Source organism: Globicephala melas, chromosome 11 (assembly GCF_963455315.2).
Source record: "Globicephala melas chromosome 11, mGloMel1.2, whole genome shotgun sequence".
NCBI lineage: Eukaryota > Metazoa > Chordata > Mammalia > Artiodactyla > Delphinidae > Globicephala > Globicephala melas.
Window position 1 is genome coordinate 59,835,802 of NC_083324.2, and position 15,360 is coordinate 59,851,161.

At 38.2% G+C, this 15,360-nt stretch overlaps 1 protein-coding gene across 6 annotated transcripts in view; it reads left to right on the forward strand.

Annotated features, from left to right (window-relative positions):
* DST (dystonin) overlaps nucleotides 1–15,360 on the forward strand; it is a 496,183-nt gene that overhangs the window by 296,593 nt on the left and 184,230 nt on the right. For all 6 annotated transcript variants that reach the window (XM_060308075.1, XM_060308076.1, XM_030841045.2 and 3 more), the window contains 2 exons: nucleotides 9,201–9,313; nucleotides 9,409–9,515. In XM_060308075.1, the coding sequence (XP_060164058.1) occupies nucleotides 9,201–9,313; nucleotides 9,409–9,515 (220 nt within the window). The remainder of the gene's footprint in view (nucleotides 1–9,200; nucleotides 9,314–9,408; nucleotides 9,516–15,360) is intronic.

The following is a 15,360-nucleotide window of genomic DNA, read 5'->3' on the forward strand; positions in this document are numbered from 1 at the left end:
TACACATTTTTTGTAGACGGGAAGTGTGACACAGGTGTCTGGATGTGTGTTCAAAGTCAAAGCAAGTTAGGACTAAATCACAGCCCTTTGACTTTTTCTACCTCAGTATAAACTTTTTCTCTCAAATATGTAAAAATTTGTCTTTAATAATTTTTGGAAACTTTAAAAAACTGTGGTAAAATATATAGTCAACCCTCAGTATCCATAGGTAATGGGATCTGCAGATTCAACCAACCAGGGATCAGAAATACTACACGATCTGGGGCTGATTGTATCCACTTATGCCGAACTGCCTATACAAGGGGGCTTGTAAAGGACTTGAGCATCCGTGGACTTGGGTGTCCTTGTGGGTCCTGGAACTGATCCACCGTGGATACTGAGGGACCATGGTACGTAACGTAAAAGTAAAATTGGCCATCTTAACTATTTTTAAGTATACAGTTCACTGGTATTAAATACATTCACAATATTGTACAACCATCACCACCATCCGTCTCCAGAACTGTTTTCATCTTGCAAAACTGAAACTCTGTGCTCATTAAATAGGAACTCCCCCTCCCCCTCCCCCTAGACCCTGGAAACCACCATTCTACTTTCTATTTTTTTTCCAGCTAAGAAAGGAAATTATGGCTCAGTGTCCTTTCAGATGATCAGATATCTCAAACCACAAGGTTTATTTCAGTGGTTTTGATTTTATTTTTAAAACAATCTGTTATGAATCATGGACATAGAGAACAGACTGGTGGTTGCCAAGGCAAAGGGGGTTGGGGGAGGGATGGGGTGAGAGGTTGGGGTTAGCAGATGTAAGCTTTTATATATAGGATGGATAAACAAAAAGGTCCTACTGTATAGCACAGGGAACTGTATTCAATATCCTATTATATTCTGTAATGGAAATGGAAATATATATATATAAAAGAATATATATGTATAACTGAGTTACTTTGCTGCATAGCAGAAATTAACACAACATTGCAAATCAACTATACTTCAATAAAAAAATAAAAATTAAAAGTTAAAAAATATGTTACCAAATGGTATCTTTTCCCGAAGTCATCATTTTATAGTGTCTTCCAGAGTTAGACCAGCATGAAACACCCCCCTCCGCCACTCCAGGCCTAAGTGTGTTCTTTGCCTCTAGATTTAAACAGTAAAAATCAACACTGGAAAAGAATGAAAAGGTTTGCTGTCTCCTGGTTGAGAGTATAAGGCATGTTTGTGATTGTCCTGTTTGTCTTGTTATATCTGATATTATTGAGGATTTTTTTTCCAGTACAAAATGTTAATAATTTTGAAAGGAAAGATTAGAGACTAGGGGAATTCTAAGATGGTTTAGTTCCCAACTTCCCTGATAAAATTCACCTGGAGGAAGGGGAGAACCTTGTTAAAATAGAGATGACCAGGCCTTCCGCAGTCTGGATCAAACCATTCCAAGTACGGGAAGCGTTCGTATATTCGATGAATACTTGTTTTGTTAACAAGCTGGAACTACATCTTAATGCTTACAGTTTATTTTTCTGAGTATGCCAGTGTGCGCACATACACTTTGTGGTGTTTCTTTCTGGGAATTACCATCATTATCATTTTCCCCAGTAGCAGAAGCATGAATTCATCTGTATTTTCTTTATCCTGATTTTTCAGCTTCATACTGGACACGACTGTTTGATGAGTTCTCAGTGTATAATGCCAGCAGAGTGCAGCATTTTGGCTCGGGCTTTGCATGGAGACAGAGCTGTGTTCAAATACTGACTGCTGCTTGTCAGATTCTGCCCTTGTCCAAGTTATGTAATGTCCTTAAGCTTCAGTTTTTCCGTCTGTAAATTCAGGACAATAACACACCCTGCTGCTCAGGGTTGTCAAGAAGATAAAGTGAAACAGTGCCTTTAAAGCCTGTAGTGCACTGCCTGCCACGTAGTAGGTATCAATACATATGAATCCCTGTTGTTGTTTTGTGACTGTTATTATTTTATAAGACATCCCAGCTGGGAACATGGCCAAAAGCTGAAGCTGAGTGCACATGAGAACATGAGAAGGGAGGATTCAGAGCCCAGGAGCAGTAATTAGTGCTTTTGAAAATGTTATAATTGATCCCTTGCATGTTGTTTTCACCCCAGGCCTATTTTCCAGATTGTTTTCAGTAGAGAAAAGCCCTTGGGAAACCTCAAAACCATGTGTATTTGTTTGGGTGATGGAGGAGCTGTGATATCGGATCCTATTCCCTATGGATTTTGATGAGGATTTCAAATCCTGATTGGAAGCCTTAGATAGTGGCTTTGTCTGTAGAAATTAGTGAAAAGAAAAGGATCAAACCTAAAATGGAGACTATCTCCAGAAATTTGAATTAGTGGTACTTTTCAGTCCCCAAAGCTCATCTGTTCCTTTATTATCCATTCATTCTTCAAGTATTCATGTGCTGGGCATTAGGCTGGATATTGAGGATAGAGATGTGGATAAAACATGGGTTCTGCCTTCAGGAAGCCTACAGTCCACTGTGAGAGATGGACAAATGCATAGTTGTAACAAACTGTGGTAACTACAGAAATAAAGGTAGCACAGAGCACTGGAAACAGAGAAGAGCATTTCCTGGAGGAGACGGTGGTGGAACCAAGTCTTGCAGGAGAATTTGAGTTGACCAGGTCGTGTCATCTCGTTGGGGTGAAGTGTGCAGTGGACATTTCCTGAGCAAAGGAGAGATAAGAAAAACCTGATGTTTTTGTTTTGTATTAATGGACTCTGCTTCTCTCCCTCATGTTTGTAAAAGGGAAATTTCTCAAACAGAGGTTGAGGGTTCAGATCCTGGGTAGCCAAGACTTAAGTCTATACTCACTCCATAAATGACTGCTGAGTGCCAACTGAGAGCCAATACAACCCAACAAACTCTATGAAATTTCTTTTTATATGTACCATATCTTTATCCATTCATCTGTTATGGACATTTAGGTTGTTTCCATATCTTGCCTACTGTAAATAGTGCTGCTATGAACATAGGGGTGCATGTTTTTTTTCTTTTTCCCTTTTTTTTTTTTTTTTTGCGGCACACGGGCCTCTCACTGTTGTGGCCTCTCCCGTTGCGGAGCACAGGCTCCGGACGCGCAGGCTCAGTAGCCATGGCTCATGGGCCCAGCCGCTCCACGGCATGTGGGATCTTCCCAGACCGGGGCACCAACCCGTGTTCCCTGCATCGGCAGGCGGATTCTCAACCACTGCGCCACCAGGGAAGCCCTTCCTTTTTTTTAAAGTGAAGTGTAGTTGATTTACAATGTTATGTTAATTTCTGCTCTATTGCCTCTGCTAATGGCAAGCTCCCACTCCTACACTCTCCCACCCCCCACCCCCTTGGCAACCGCCAGTCTGTTCTCTGTGTCTATGAGTCTGTTTCTGTTTTGTAGATAGGTACATTTGTGTCCTATTTTAGATTCCACATGTAAGTGATATCATACGGTATTTGTCTATTTCTGACTTACTTCACTTAGTGTGATAATCTCTAGTTGCATCCATGTTGCTGCAAATGGCATTATTTCATTTTTTTATGGCTGAGTAATATTACATTGTGTGTGTGTGTGTGTGTGTGTATATATATATATATATATCACATCTTCTTTATGCATTCATCTGTCAATGGATATTTAAGTTGTAACAAACTCTATGAATTTAAATCTTTTTTTCCATACTTTGGAAACAAATCCTGATTTGGACTTTGACTATTGATATTTCTTATATATGTCCTTTCAGCAGTTGTCACATTTTTGGTTCAGGATTTGGTAATCTTGTGTCTGCACTACTGTATTCTTTTCTTAGCTAACTTTTATCAGTGCCCTCTCTGGTATGTTCCGATGGCAATTTCTAAGGGCTTTCTTTCCAGGTATTTTGACTTTGCTTCATGCTCCTTGTAGTTGGGCTCATTGGTGTTGGACGTGATAAAATATGGAAGCCTAATCTTCAGCCATTTGTGACACTAAGTCAGATTTTCTCTCAGAATCATATCTAATACTTATGTGAGCTAATATGTTAGTAAAGTGTTTGAGGACTGCAAAGTTACTTGGGGTGTCTATACCAAAAAATCTCTTATAGAATTTTAATGTTCCATTAGTTTGGCTATCAATGTGGGTGATGATATCTTTATATTTTATACACACACACACACACACACACACACACACATCTCTCTCTCTCTCCAAATGCCTCTATATACATAAATACCATACATATATATGTATATATGCTTGTGGGTGTATATATATCTTATTTTGTCCAGGGAGAATGCACTTTTAAAATGGGTGTTGTATGCAAGATAAGCATTACTTTTATCCAAAATTATTTTGCATTATGACAGTTACTGTTTCATTTGATACCTTTTTGTCCTGTATTTTTGGGAATAAATCAAAGACACTAAGCATGCGTAGAAGTGGTTTGCAATTTTTGGCCTTTCTTTCAACTTCATCTTATGGCCTTATCTTGGTTTTATATTTCTAATTTAAAATGTATGTGACCATCTCTTGTTTTTATTTCTTTGTAAGTTGTTTTTACTCATTTAATGGGAAAAAGATGGGATATAAATATGTTTTAAAAACTGCTATCCATGATGATCGAGTCATTGAGAAAAGATTACAGTATCATAGAATAATAATACAAGTAAGAGTCACAATGGCTTTTTTTCCATAAAAAGACTAGTATATATTATTTTAGTGGCAGAGGATTACATTATACGATTTTCAGTGGTCTTCAGTGAACAGGGAAATTACACTAGTTAACACTCAACTATCTAAACTAATACAGGAACTTCACTGCTCACAGCCTTTGCTTAGTCAAACCTCAGATGGGAATAAAATTTCCTGTGAAAGTGCCCCAAAAGGGAGATGTTACAGTGAAATGGAACCTTTAGAATGAAAATAAAAATCTTCTGTAGGTGGAAAATAGTTGAAGTTTTTAAGGGTTATATGATCCCAGTGAGGTGATGAAGGAGAAAGAAAGGTAGGTCACAGCACATGTGACTTCTGGAAGCTCCAGACAACTGAGGAAAAGCAGGATGGGAGACTGAAACGGGACCCCAGGGGAGGGTAGAATTATGACAACTTGGAGGCTGCTACTTTTTTGCAGTAGTTTTAAAAAAGCATTTTCCTTCATTAAGATTTGTCTACTGCAGTCTTTCAGTGGAGGAAAACCATTGCAGCTTTTGTGCCATTAAAGGGTTAAATATCATGAAAAAAGAGGTGACTTACCCCAGATTGATGCATTACACAGCTGCTTTTGTGCTGAAACAACTATGTCATTCTGAAGGAGGTTTTATGTTTTGTTCTCTCAGTGGAGAACTAAATTCTTCAATGACTTTATTCATTCTCGGGGATTACTCAGTGTTTACTTTCTTTGCTAATGGCAGGCTTTGCATGGTAACGTGCCCTTTCTTGTCGGGAGATTTGGCAAACTCAGAAACGTTGGTTTTTTATTTCTTTAAAATGTCAGAACTTTGTGGACGCAAAACAATTTTTTGAACTTCAGAGGTTTGTTTTTGTCTAGACTATCATCCACACCTGTTTAGTAATCTTGAAGTTGGAAGATTCTTCAAAATACTTCTGTGTGAATAAAAAATGTTATTTTTAGGTATGTCATTTACCTATGTTGTTGTCAGTAGATTCATAGTTCGTGTAATCAATGTGGGTTCCCTTTTCAGTGATCATATTGGTGGTAATGTGAAAAGAATTAAAGAATTTCCAAATAATTCCTGGGAAATAGGTAGGTAGGTAGTTACATTTCAAGGTTATGAACACTTCTCGACTTCCCTGGTGGTGTGGTGGTTAAGAATCTGCCTGCCAATGCAGGGGACACAGGTTCGATCCCTGGTTCTGAAAGATCCCACATGCCGCGGAGCAACTAAGCCCATGCGCCACAATTACTGAGCCTGTGCTCCAGAGCCCGCGAGCCGCAACTGCTGAGCCCATGCACCACAACTACTGAAGCCTGTGTGCCTAGAGCCCATGCTCCGCAACAAGAGGAATCACTGCAGTGAGAAGCCCACGCACCACAATGAAGAGTAGCCCCAGCTCGCCACAACTAGAGAAAGCCCACGTGCAGCAATGAAGACCCAACGCCACAAAAAAAAAAAAAAAAAAATCAAGGTTATGAACACTTCAAAGGGCTATAAAACTGTGAGTAGATTTCTTTGGAGGTCTGCTTTCTCATCAGATAAAAATAAGAGTACAGATTTCTGTTTCCCTCCCTAAGATAAATGATATATTTTCCTCATGTAAACAGTCTTCTCATAGTATTCAGAATAATTGTGTTTCATCCTCCCATACTACCTCTGAGCCCTCCCACTCTTTCTGCAGACCCTCAAAGGGTTATTTTGAGAAAAGCAGATTGCCCTTGGAGGTTGGAAAGAGAGCCTTTCCTTAGATGTTGAGAAACAGGTTCTTAGAGATTTTAGAGGTGGGTGCCACTCTTTTTGAAGACTTTACTGTTTTCACATTTGTTTCTGCATTTTTTTAATGCTTTGGTTTTGAGAGGAAAGTTTCTTGACTGGCTTCTAGCCTTGAGTTAAGTTTCCAGCTACTGTGTTTTGTCACTTTGTATTCAAGGAGTATTCAGGAAGTCTTTTCTTGTCTTATGTGTAGATAGAGCCAGCCTCAATTATCCCTGTGGTTTAGAGCATCATGGAAGTCTCACAAATTAGAAAGAGGTGAAATCTGGGGTGTGTATGTGTGTAATGTGTGCTCGTGAAGATATAAGCTAATGCTTATTTTAGTCTTTCATTTATGGTTCAATTTACTAACCAACCTACTTACCAATTTATTGGTAGATATTTATTAAGTGTCTACAATGTATACGCCACTCTTTATCTCAGCAGAAGGATAAAATACAGAGGTTCATTAAAACCACATGGTTCTTGCAGTCTTAGAGTTGACCAGTCAGGAGAAACAAGATGTGCCTGCACATTGAACAGTGAATTTAGAGGACAAAGAAGTATGTGATTATTCCAGGTGCCAAATTAACTGACACAGGCCCAAGACTATAAAGAGTTCAGGGAACAGAGGGGAAAGAAATGAGGGCTGGAAAGATGAGTGAAGGCACCACAGAGGAGGTGGGGCTTGATCTCTGCTCCCAGGATGAGAAGAAGTTGGATTAGATGGATGCTTTTGAGGTAGTGGGGTTTAAACAGATTGAATGCGACACATATTCATATATTGAGTAGGCCAAAAGGTTTGTTGCTTTTTTGCATTAAGATGCCTCTAATAGCGCTTAGTTGTCTTTAACTTCATTCGAAGCAATTTTGTTAGCTTGTATTGTGACAGCTATCATATCAGCGTGCATTTAAAAAAAAGAAACTTGTCAAAATTGGTGAATTTTTGTGTAGCCATTTTAATATTGAAGATGGAAGAAAAAAAGCAACATTTTTGGCATATTATGCTTTATTATTTCAAGAAAGGTAAAAACGCAACTGAAACGCAACAAAAGATTTGTGTAGTGTATGGAGAAGGTGCTGTGACTGATCGAATGTGTCAAAAGTGGTTTGTGAAGTTTCATGCTGGAGATTTCTCACTGGACAGTGCTCCACGGTCGGGTAGACCAGTTGAAGTTGATAGTGATCAAATCGAGACATTAATTGAGAACAATCAACCTTATACCACGCGGTAGATAGCCAACATACTCAAACTATCCAAATCAAGCATTGAAAATTATTTGCACCAGGTTGGTTATGTTAATAGCTTGGATGTTTGGGTTCCACATAAGTTAAGTGAAAAAAACTTTCTTGACTGTATTTCCGCATGCGATTCTGTACTTAAACAAAATGAAAATGTTCCGTTTTTAAAACAAATTGTGATGGGTGATGAAAAGTGGATACTGTACAATGATATGGAATGGAAGAGAAATGAACCACCACCAACCCCACCAAAGGCCGGTCTTCATGCAAAGAAGGTGATGTTGTGTATATGGTGGGATTGGAAGGGAGTCCTTTATTATGAGCTCCTTCCGGACAAACCAAACGATTAATTCCAACAGGTGCTGCTCCCAATTAGACCAACTGAAAGCAGCACTCGACAAAAAGTGTCCAGAATTAGTCAACAGAAAATAACTCAGGACTGCATGTTTCTTTGGTGACCTGGCAAAAATTGTTACAGCTTGGCTGGGAAGTTCTGATTCATCCACCGTATTCCCCAGATATTGCATCTTCGGATTTCCATTTATTTCAGTCTTTACAAAATTCTCTTAAATGGAAAACATGTCATTTCCCTGGAAGACTGTAAAAGGCACCTGGAACAGTTCTTTGCTCAAAAAGATAAAAAGTTTTGGGAAGATGGAATTATGAAGTTGCCTGAAAAATGGCAGAAGGTAGTGGAACAAAACGGTGAATACGTTGTTCAATAAAGTCCTTGCTGAAAATGAAAAAATGTGTCTTTTACTTTTACTTAAAACGTGAAGGAACTTTTTGGCCAACCCAATATATTCTGATCATGAGGAATTTGTAGACTTTGCTGAAAGTTTATACATTAAAATTGTTATATTTTCCTACATTTGCTCTTGGCACACAAAAGTTTCTGAGAGAAGCGAGTGTCGACTGAAAAATGTACAACCTAAAAGTTGAGAGTTGTGTTTTATTTGGTGGACAAAACTGAGGACTTAATCCCGGGACACAGCATCTCAGATAGCTCTGAGGGACTGCTCTGAAGAGGCAAGTGGGGAGCCAGCAAGTGGGGAGCAACAAAGACCAGGGAGTTGGAACATCAAATGATTACTGTTAATTAAAGAAAAGCAGACATCTCAAGTTAAGGAATTTAGCGCTTTTCTATGGGAAGATGCAAGAGTCTGGGCTTACTGAAATCATTCCTTTGATATGCACCTCAGCAGTCTGGGGCCAGTATCCTGCTTTTCTCATTCTGAGTCTTCTCAGGGTGCATCATCAGGGGTGACTGCAATGTCTAATGGTTTGATGGCGGGCATCCTGTTTCCTTCCTGAGTTCCCTTAGGACTCAAGGTCGGGGTGGCTGTAATGTGATGGCTTCAAGGCTGCAACATCCTTCGTTTACTGATATGGCAGGGGGCGTTTTTAGTTCACAGACTGGTAAAGACTGGATGAAAAACTCTGTATTTCAACACAGGCTTCGTAATAATATTTGCAGGAGTTGTTATGTCAATAGGTACACATGTAAATTTCATGTTGAATTGGCAAGTGAAAAACACCATTAATATGGTGCCTTTTTTCCTAGGCCGGACCTGATAGACATGAATACTGTTGCTGTTCAAAGCAACCTTGCAAATTTAGAGCACGCTTTCTATGTAGCAGAAAAAATCGGTGTTATAAGACTTCTGGATCCTGAAGGTGAGTGATTATTTTGACCAGATGTCCACGGGCTGGAAAGTCTGATACAAAGTAATTGATCAGCATTTTGAAATAATTCATGTTGCTGCTTTTAGATGTTGATGTCTCCTCACCTGATGAAAAATCAGTAATAACTTATGTATCATCTCTCTATGACGCATTTCCCAAAGTCCCTGAAGGTGGTGAAGGCATTGGTGCAAACGTGAGTATTGATTTTTCCATTCTGAAGCTGCTGACTCAGAACTGACTGAATTCTCTGACAGTGCTTTTTACAGTTTTTTAAATATGACTTTTTAAAATTGAAATATAGTCGATTTACAATGTTGTGTTAATTTCTGCTGTACAACAAAGTGATTCAGTTATACACACACACACACATTCTTTTCTTTAATGTTACTTTCCATTATGGTTTATCATAGGATATTGAATATAGTTCTGCTGACTTCAACCTCCCACTCCACGCCTTCCCAAACCCCCCTCCTTTGGCAACCACAAGTCTGCTCTCTATGTCTGTGATTCTGTTTCTGTTTCATAGATAAGTTCATTTGTGTCATATTTTAGATAGCACATATAAGTGATATCATATGGTATTTGTCTTTCTCTTTCTGACTTACTTCACTCAGTATGACAATCTCTAGGTCCATCCACATTGCTGCGAATGGCATTATTTCATTCTTTCTTACAGCTGAGTAATATTCCATTGTATGTATACGTGTCACATCTTCTTTATCCATTCATCTGTCAATGGACATTTAGATTGTTTCCATGTCTTGGCTATTGTAAATAGTGCTGCTATGCACATTGGGGTGCAAGTATCTTTTTGAATTAGAGTTTTGTCTGGCTATACGCCCAGGCATGGGATTCCTGGTTTATATATATATATATATACACATATATATATATACATATATATATATATATATATATATATATATGTATGTAGTTTCCTTTGCTGTGCAAAAGCTTTTAAGTTTCATTAGGTCCCATTTGTTTGTTTGGTTTTTTTTTGTTTGTTTTCATTTCCATTACTCTAGGAAATGCGTCAAAAAAGGTCTTGCTGTGATTTATGTCAAAGAGCATTCTTCCTGTGTTTTCTTCTGAGAGTTTTATAGTGTTCAGTCTTACATTTAGGTCTTTAATCCACTTTAAGTTTATTTTTGTGTATGGTATTAGGGAGTGTTCTAATTTCAGTCTTTTACATGTAGTTGTCCAGTTTTCGCAGCACCACTTATTAAAGAGACTGCCTTTTCTCCATTGTATATCCTTGCCTCCTTTGTCATAGATTAGGTGACCATAGGTGTGTGGGTTTATCTCTGGGTTTTCTATCCTGTTCCATTGATGTATATTTCTGTTTTTGAGCCAATACCATATTGTCTTGATTACTGTAGCTTTGTAGTATAGTCTGAAGTCAGGGAGCCTGATTCCGCCAGCTCCCTTTTTTTCCCTCAAGATTGCTTTGGCTATTCAGGGTCTTTTGTGTCTCCATACAAATTTTAAGATTTTTTTGTTCTAGTTCTGTAAAAAATGCCATTGGTAATTTGATAGGGATTGCACTGAATCTGTAGATTGCTTTGGGTAGTATGGTCATTTTCACAATATTGATTCTTCCAATCCAAGAACATGATATATCTCTTCAACTATTTGTGTCATCTTTGATTTCTTTCACCAGTGTCTTATAATTTTCTGAGTACAGGTCTTTTACCTCCTTAAGTAGGTTTATTCCTAGGTATTTTATTCTTTTTGTTGCAGTGGTGAATGGGATTGTTTCCTTAATTTCTCTTTCTGATCTTTCGTTGTTAGTGTATAGGAATGCAAGAGATTTCTGTGCATTAATTTTGTATCCTGCCACTTCACCAAATGCATTGATTAGCTCTAGTAGTTTTCTGGTGGCATCTTTAGGATTATCTATGTATAGTGTCATGTCATCTGCAAACAGTGACAGTTTTACTTCTTTTTTTCCAATTTGGATTCCTTTTATTTTTCTTCTCTGATTATGTGGCTAGAACTTCCAAAACTATGTTGAATAATAGTGATGAGAGTGGACATCCTCGTCTTGTTCCTGATCTTAGAGGAAATGCTTTCAGTTTTTCACCATTGAGAATGATGTTTGCTGTGGGTTTGTCATATATGGCCTTTTTTATGTTGAGGTAGGTTCCCTCTGTGCCCACTTTATGGAGAGTTTTTATCATAAATAGGTGTTGAATTTTGTCAAAAGCTTTGTCTGCATCTACTGAGATGATCATACGGTTTTTATTCTTCAATTTGTTAATATGCTGTATCACATTGATTGATTTGCATATATTGAAGAACCCTTGCATCCCCTGGATAAATCCCACTTGATCATGGTGTATGATCCTTTTAATGTGTTGTTGGATTCTGTTGGCTAGTATTTTGTTGAGGATTTTTGCATCTATATTCATCAGTGATATTGGTCTGTAATTTTCTTTTTTTGTAGTATTTTTGTCTGCTTTTGGTATCAGGGGGACAGTGGCCTCAAGGAATGAGTTTGGCAGTGTTCCTTCCTCTGCAATTTTTTGGAAGAGTTTGAGAAGGATGGGTGTTACCTCTTCTCTAAATGTTTGATAGAATTCACCTGTGAAGCCATCTGATCCTGGACTTTTTGTTTGTTGGAAGATTTTTAATCACAGATTCAATTTCATTACTTGTGATTGGTCTGTTCATATTTTCTGTTTCTTCTTGGTTCAGTCTTGGAAGTTTACACCTTTCTAAGAATTTGTCCATTTCTTCCAGGTTGTCCATTTTATTGGCACAGAGTTGCTTGTAGTAGTCTCTTATGATGCTTTGTACTTCTGCGGTGTCAGTTGTAACTTCTCCTTTTTCATTTTTAATTTTATTGATTTGAGTCCTCTCCGTCTTGAGTCTGCCTAAAGGTTTATCAGTTTTATCTTCTCAGAGAACCAGCTTTTCGTTTTATTGATCTTTGCTATTGTTTTTGTTTTGTTTCTATTTCATTTATTTCTGCTCTGATCTTTATGATTTCTTTCCTTCCACTATAGCTTTTGTTTGTTCTTCTTTCTCTAGTTCCTTTAGGTGTAAGTTTAGATTGTTTATTTGAGATTTTTCTTGTTTCTTGAGGTAGGATTGTATTGCTATAAACTTCCCTCTTAGAACTGCTTTTGCTGCATCCTATAGGTTTTGGATCGTCATGTTTTCTTTGTCATTTGTCTCTAGGTATCTTTTGATTTCCTCTTTGATTTCTTCAGTGATCTCTTGGTTATTTAGTAACGTATTGTTTAGCCTCCATGTGTTTGTGTTTTTTATGTTATTTTCCCTGTAATTTATTTCTAATCTCATAGTGTTGTGGTTGGAAAAGATGCTTGCTATGATTTCAATTTTCTTAAATTTACCGAGGCTTGATTTGTGACCCAAGATATGATCTGTCCTGGAGAGTGTTCCGTGTGTGCTTAAGAAGAAGACGTAATCTGCTGTTTTTGGATGGAATGAATTATAAATATCAATTAAATCTATCTGGTGTATTGTGTCATTTAAAGCTTGTGTTTCCTTATTAATTTTCTGTCTGGATGATCTGTCCATTGGTGTAAGTGACGTGTTAAAGTCCCCCACTACTGTGTTACTGTTGATTTCCTCTTTTATAGCTGTTAGCATTTGCCTTATGTATTGAGATTCTCCTATGTTGGGGGTGCATATATATTTGTAATTGTTATATTTTCTTCTTGGATTGATCCCTTAATCATTATGTAGTGTCCTTCCTTATCTCTTTTAACATTCTTTGTTTAAAGTTTCTTTTATCTGATATGAGTATTACTACTCCAGCTGTCTTTTGATTTCCATTTGCATGGAATATCTTTTTCCATCCCCTCACTTTCAGTCTGTATGTGTCCCTAGGTCTGAAGTGGGTCTCTTGTAGACAGCATATATTTGGGTTTTGTTTTGGTATCCATTCAGCGAGCCTGTGTCTTTTGGTTGAAGCATTTAATCCATTTACATTTAAGGTAATTATCGATATGTATGTTCCTATTACCACTTTCTTAATTGTTTTGGGTTTGTTTTTGTAGGTCCTTTTCTACTCTTGTGTTTCCCACTTAGAGAAGTTCCTTTTACATTTGTTGTAGGGCTGGTTTGGTGGTGCTGAATTCTCTTAACTTTTGCTTGTCTGTAAAGCTTTTGATTTCTCCATTGAATCTGAATGAGATCCTTGTGAGTAGAGTAATCTTGGTTGTAGGTTCTTCCCTTTCATCACTTTAAATATATCACGCCACTCCCTTCTGGCTTGTAGAGTTTCTGCTGAGAAATCAGCTGTAACCTTATGGGAGTTCCCTCGTATGTTGTTATTTTTCCCTTGTTGCTTTTAGTAATTTTTCTTTGTCTTTAATTTTTGTCAGTTTGATTACTGCATATCTCGGCATGTTTCTCCTTGGGTTTAACCTGCCTGGGACTCTCTGCGCTTCCTGGACTTGGATGGCCATTTCATTTCCCATGTTAGGGACATTTTCAACTATAATCTCTTCAGATATTTTCTCTGGTCCTTTCTCTCTCTCTTCTCCTTCTGGGATCCCTATAATGCTAATGTTGGTGCATTTCATGCTGTCCCAGAGGTCCCTTAGGCTGTCTTCATTTCTTTTCATTCTCTTTTCTTTATTCTGTTCCGTGGCAGTGAATCCCACCATTCTGTCTTCCAGGTCACTTATCGGTTCTTCTGCCTCAGTTATTTGCTATTCATTCCTTCTAGTGTATTTTTCATTTCAGTTATTGTATTGTTCATGTCTGTTTGTTTGTTTTTTAATTCTTCTAGGTGTTTGTTCTTTAATTCTTCTAGGTCTTTGTTAAACATTTCTTGCATCTTCTCGATCCGTGCCTCCATTCTTTTTCTGAGGTCCTGGATCATCTTCACTATCATTATTCAGAATTCTTTTTCTGGAAGTTTGCCTATCTCCACTTCATTTAGTTGTTTTTCTGGGGTTTTATCTTGTTCCTTCATCTGGTACATAGTCCTCTGCCTTTTCATTTTGTCTGTCTTTCTGTGAATGTGGTTTTCTTTCCACTGGCAGCAGGATTGTAGTTCTTCTTGCTTCTGCTGTCTGCCCTCTGGTAGATGAGGCTCGATTGCTGGATCTTATGGTAATTCTATTTTTAGTTTTCTGAGGAACCCCCATACTGTTCTCCATAGTGGCTGCACCAATTTACATTCCCACCAACAGTGTAGGAGGGTTCCCTTTTCTCCATACCCCCTCCAGCATTTGTTATTTGTAGACTTTTTAATGATGGCCATTCTGACCAGTGTGAAGTGGTACCTCGTTGTAGGTTTGATTTGCATTTCTGTAATAATTAGCGTGGTTGAGCATATTTTCATGTGCCTGTTGGCCATTTGTATTTCTTCTTTGGAGAAATGTCTGTTTAGGTCTTCTTCCCTTTTTTCGATTGGATTATTTTTTTTGCTGTCAAGTTGTATGAGTTTACAGTTTTTAATTATCAAATATTTTTTAAAGGATTTGAGTTAATAGGTCACTTAATTTAGAGATTTTCTTTTTAAACTTACTGCTGTTTTACAGCTGCCCTACTTGGTATCCTTCTCTGCAGAGAAGGTATGCAGAGAATATCTCACTTTTGAAATCACTTTCAAGTTTTTTAACTTACGTGATCCCAGGAGGCAAGGTAGCTCTGAGTTGGTTTCTCATTTAAAGGTGAGGCCCAAAGGAGAGCGATTTGATTTTGCCAAGTTAACGGAGCTTCTTCGTAGCAGGACACAGTCTCTGACGAGTAGCTTTGGGCTCTTTATTTAGTCCACTGCTTCCCAAAGTCTGTGCAGTTCATTTCAGCGGTGCGTTTTGTGCTGGTCCTGCTGACAAGTGCTGTGCATTTCTGGAGGACAGGACACCCTGTACATGACGTGCATTTGGGGGGACCCCCCTCACCCTGACTTCTCCACTCCTCCTGCAGATTTCTCCTTTATTCTGTCTCACTTTGAAGGTTTGGGAGCTCCCCTTTTGGGTCTCTTATTTCGCCTCTGTGTGCTATTGCTTGAGGCTTGTTTCCATTCTCTCCTCATGTTCTTTCTCACAAAGGCT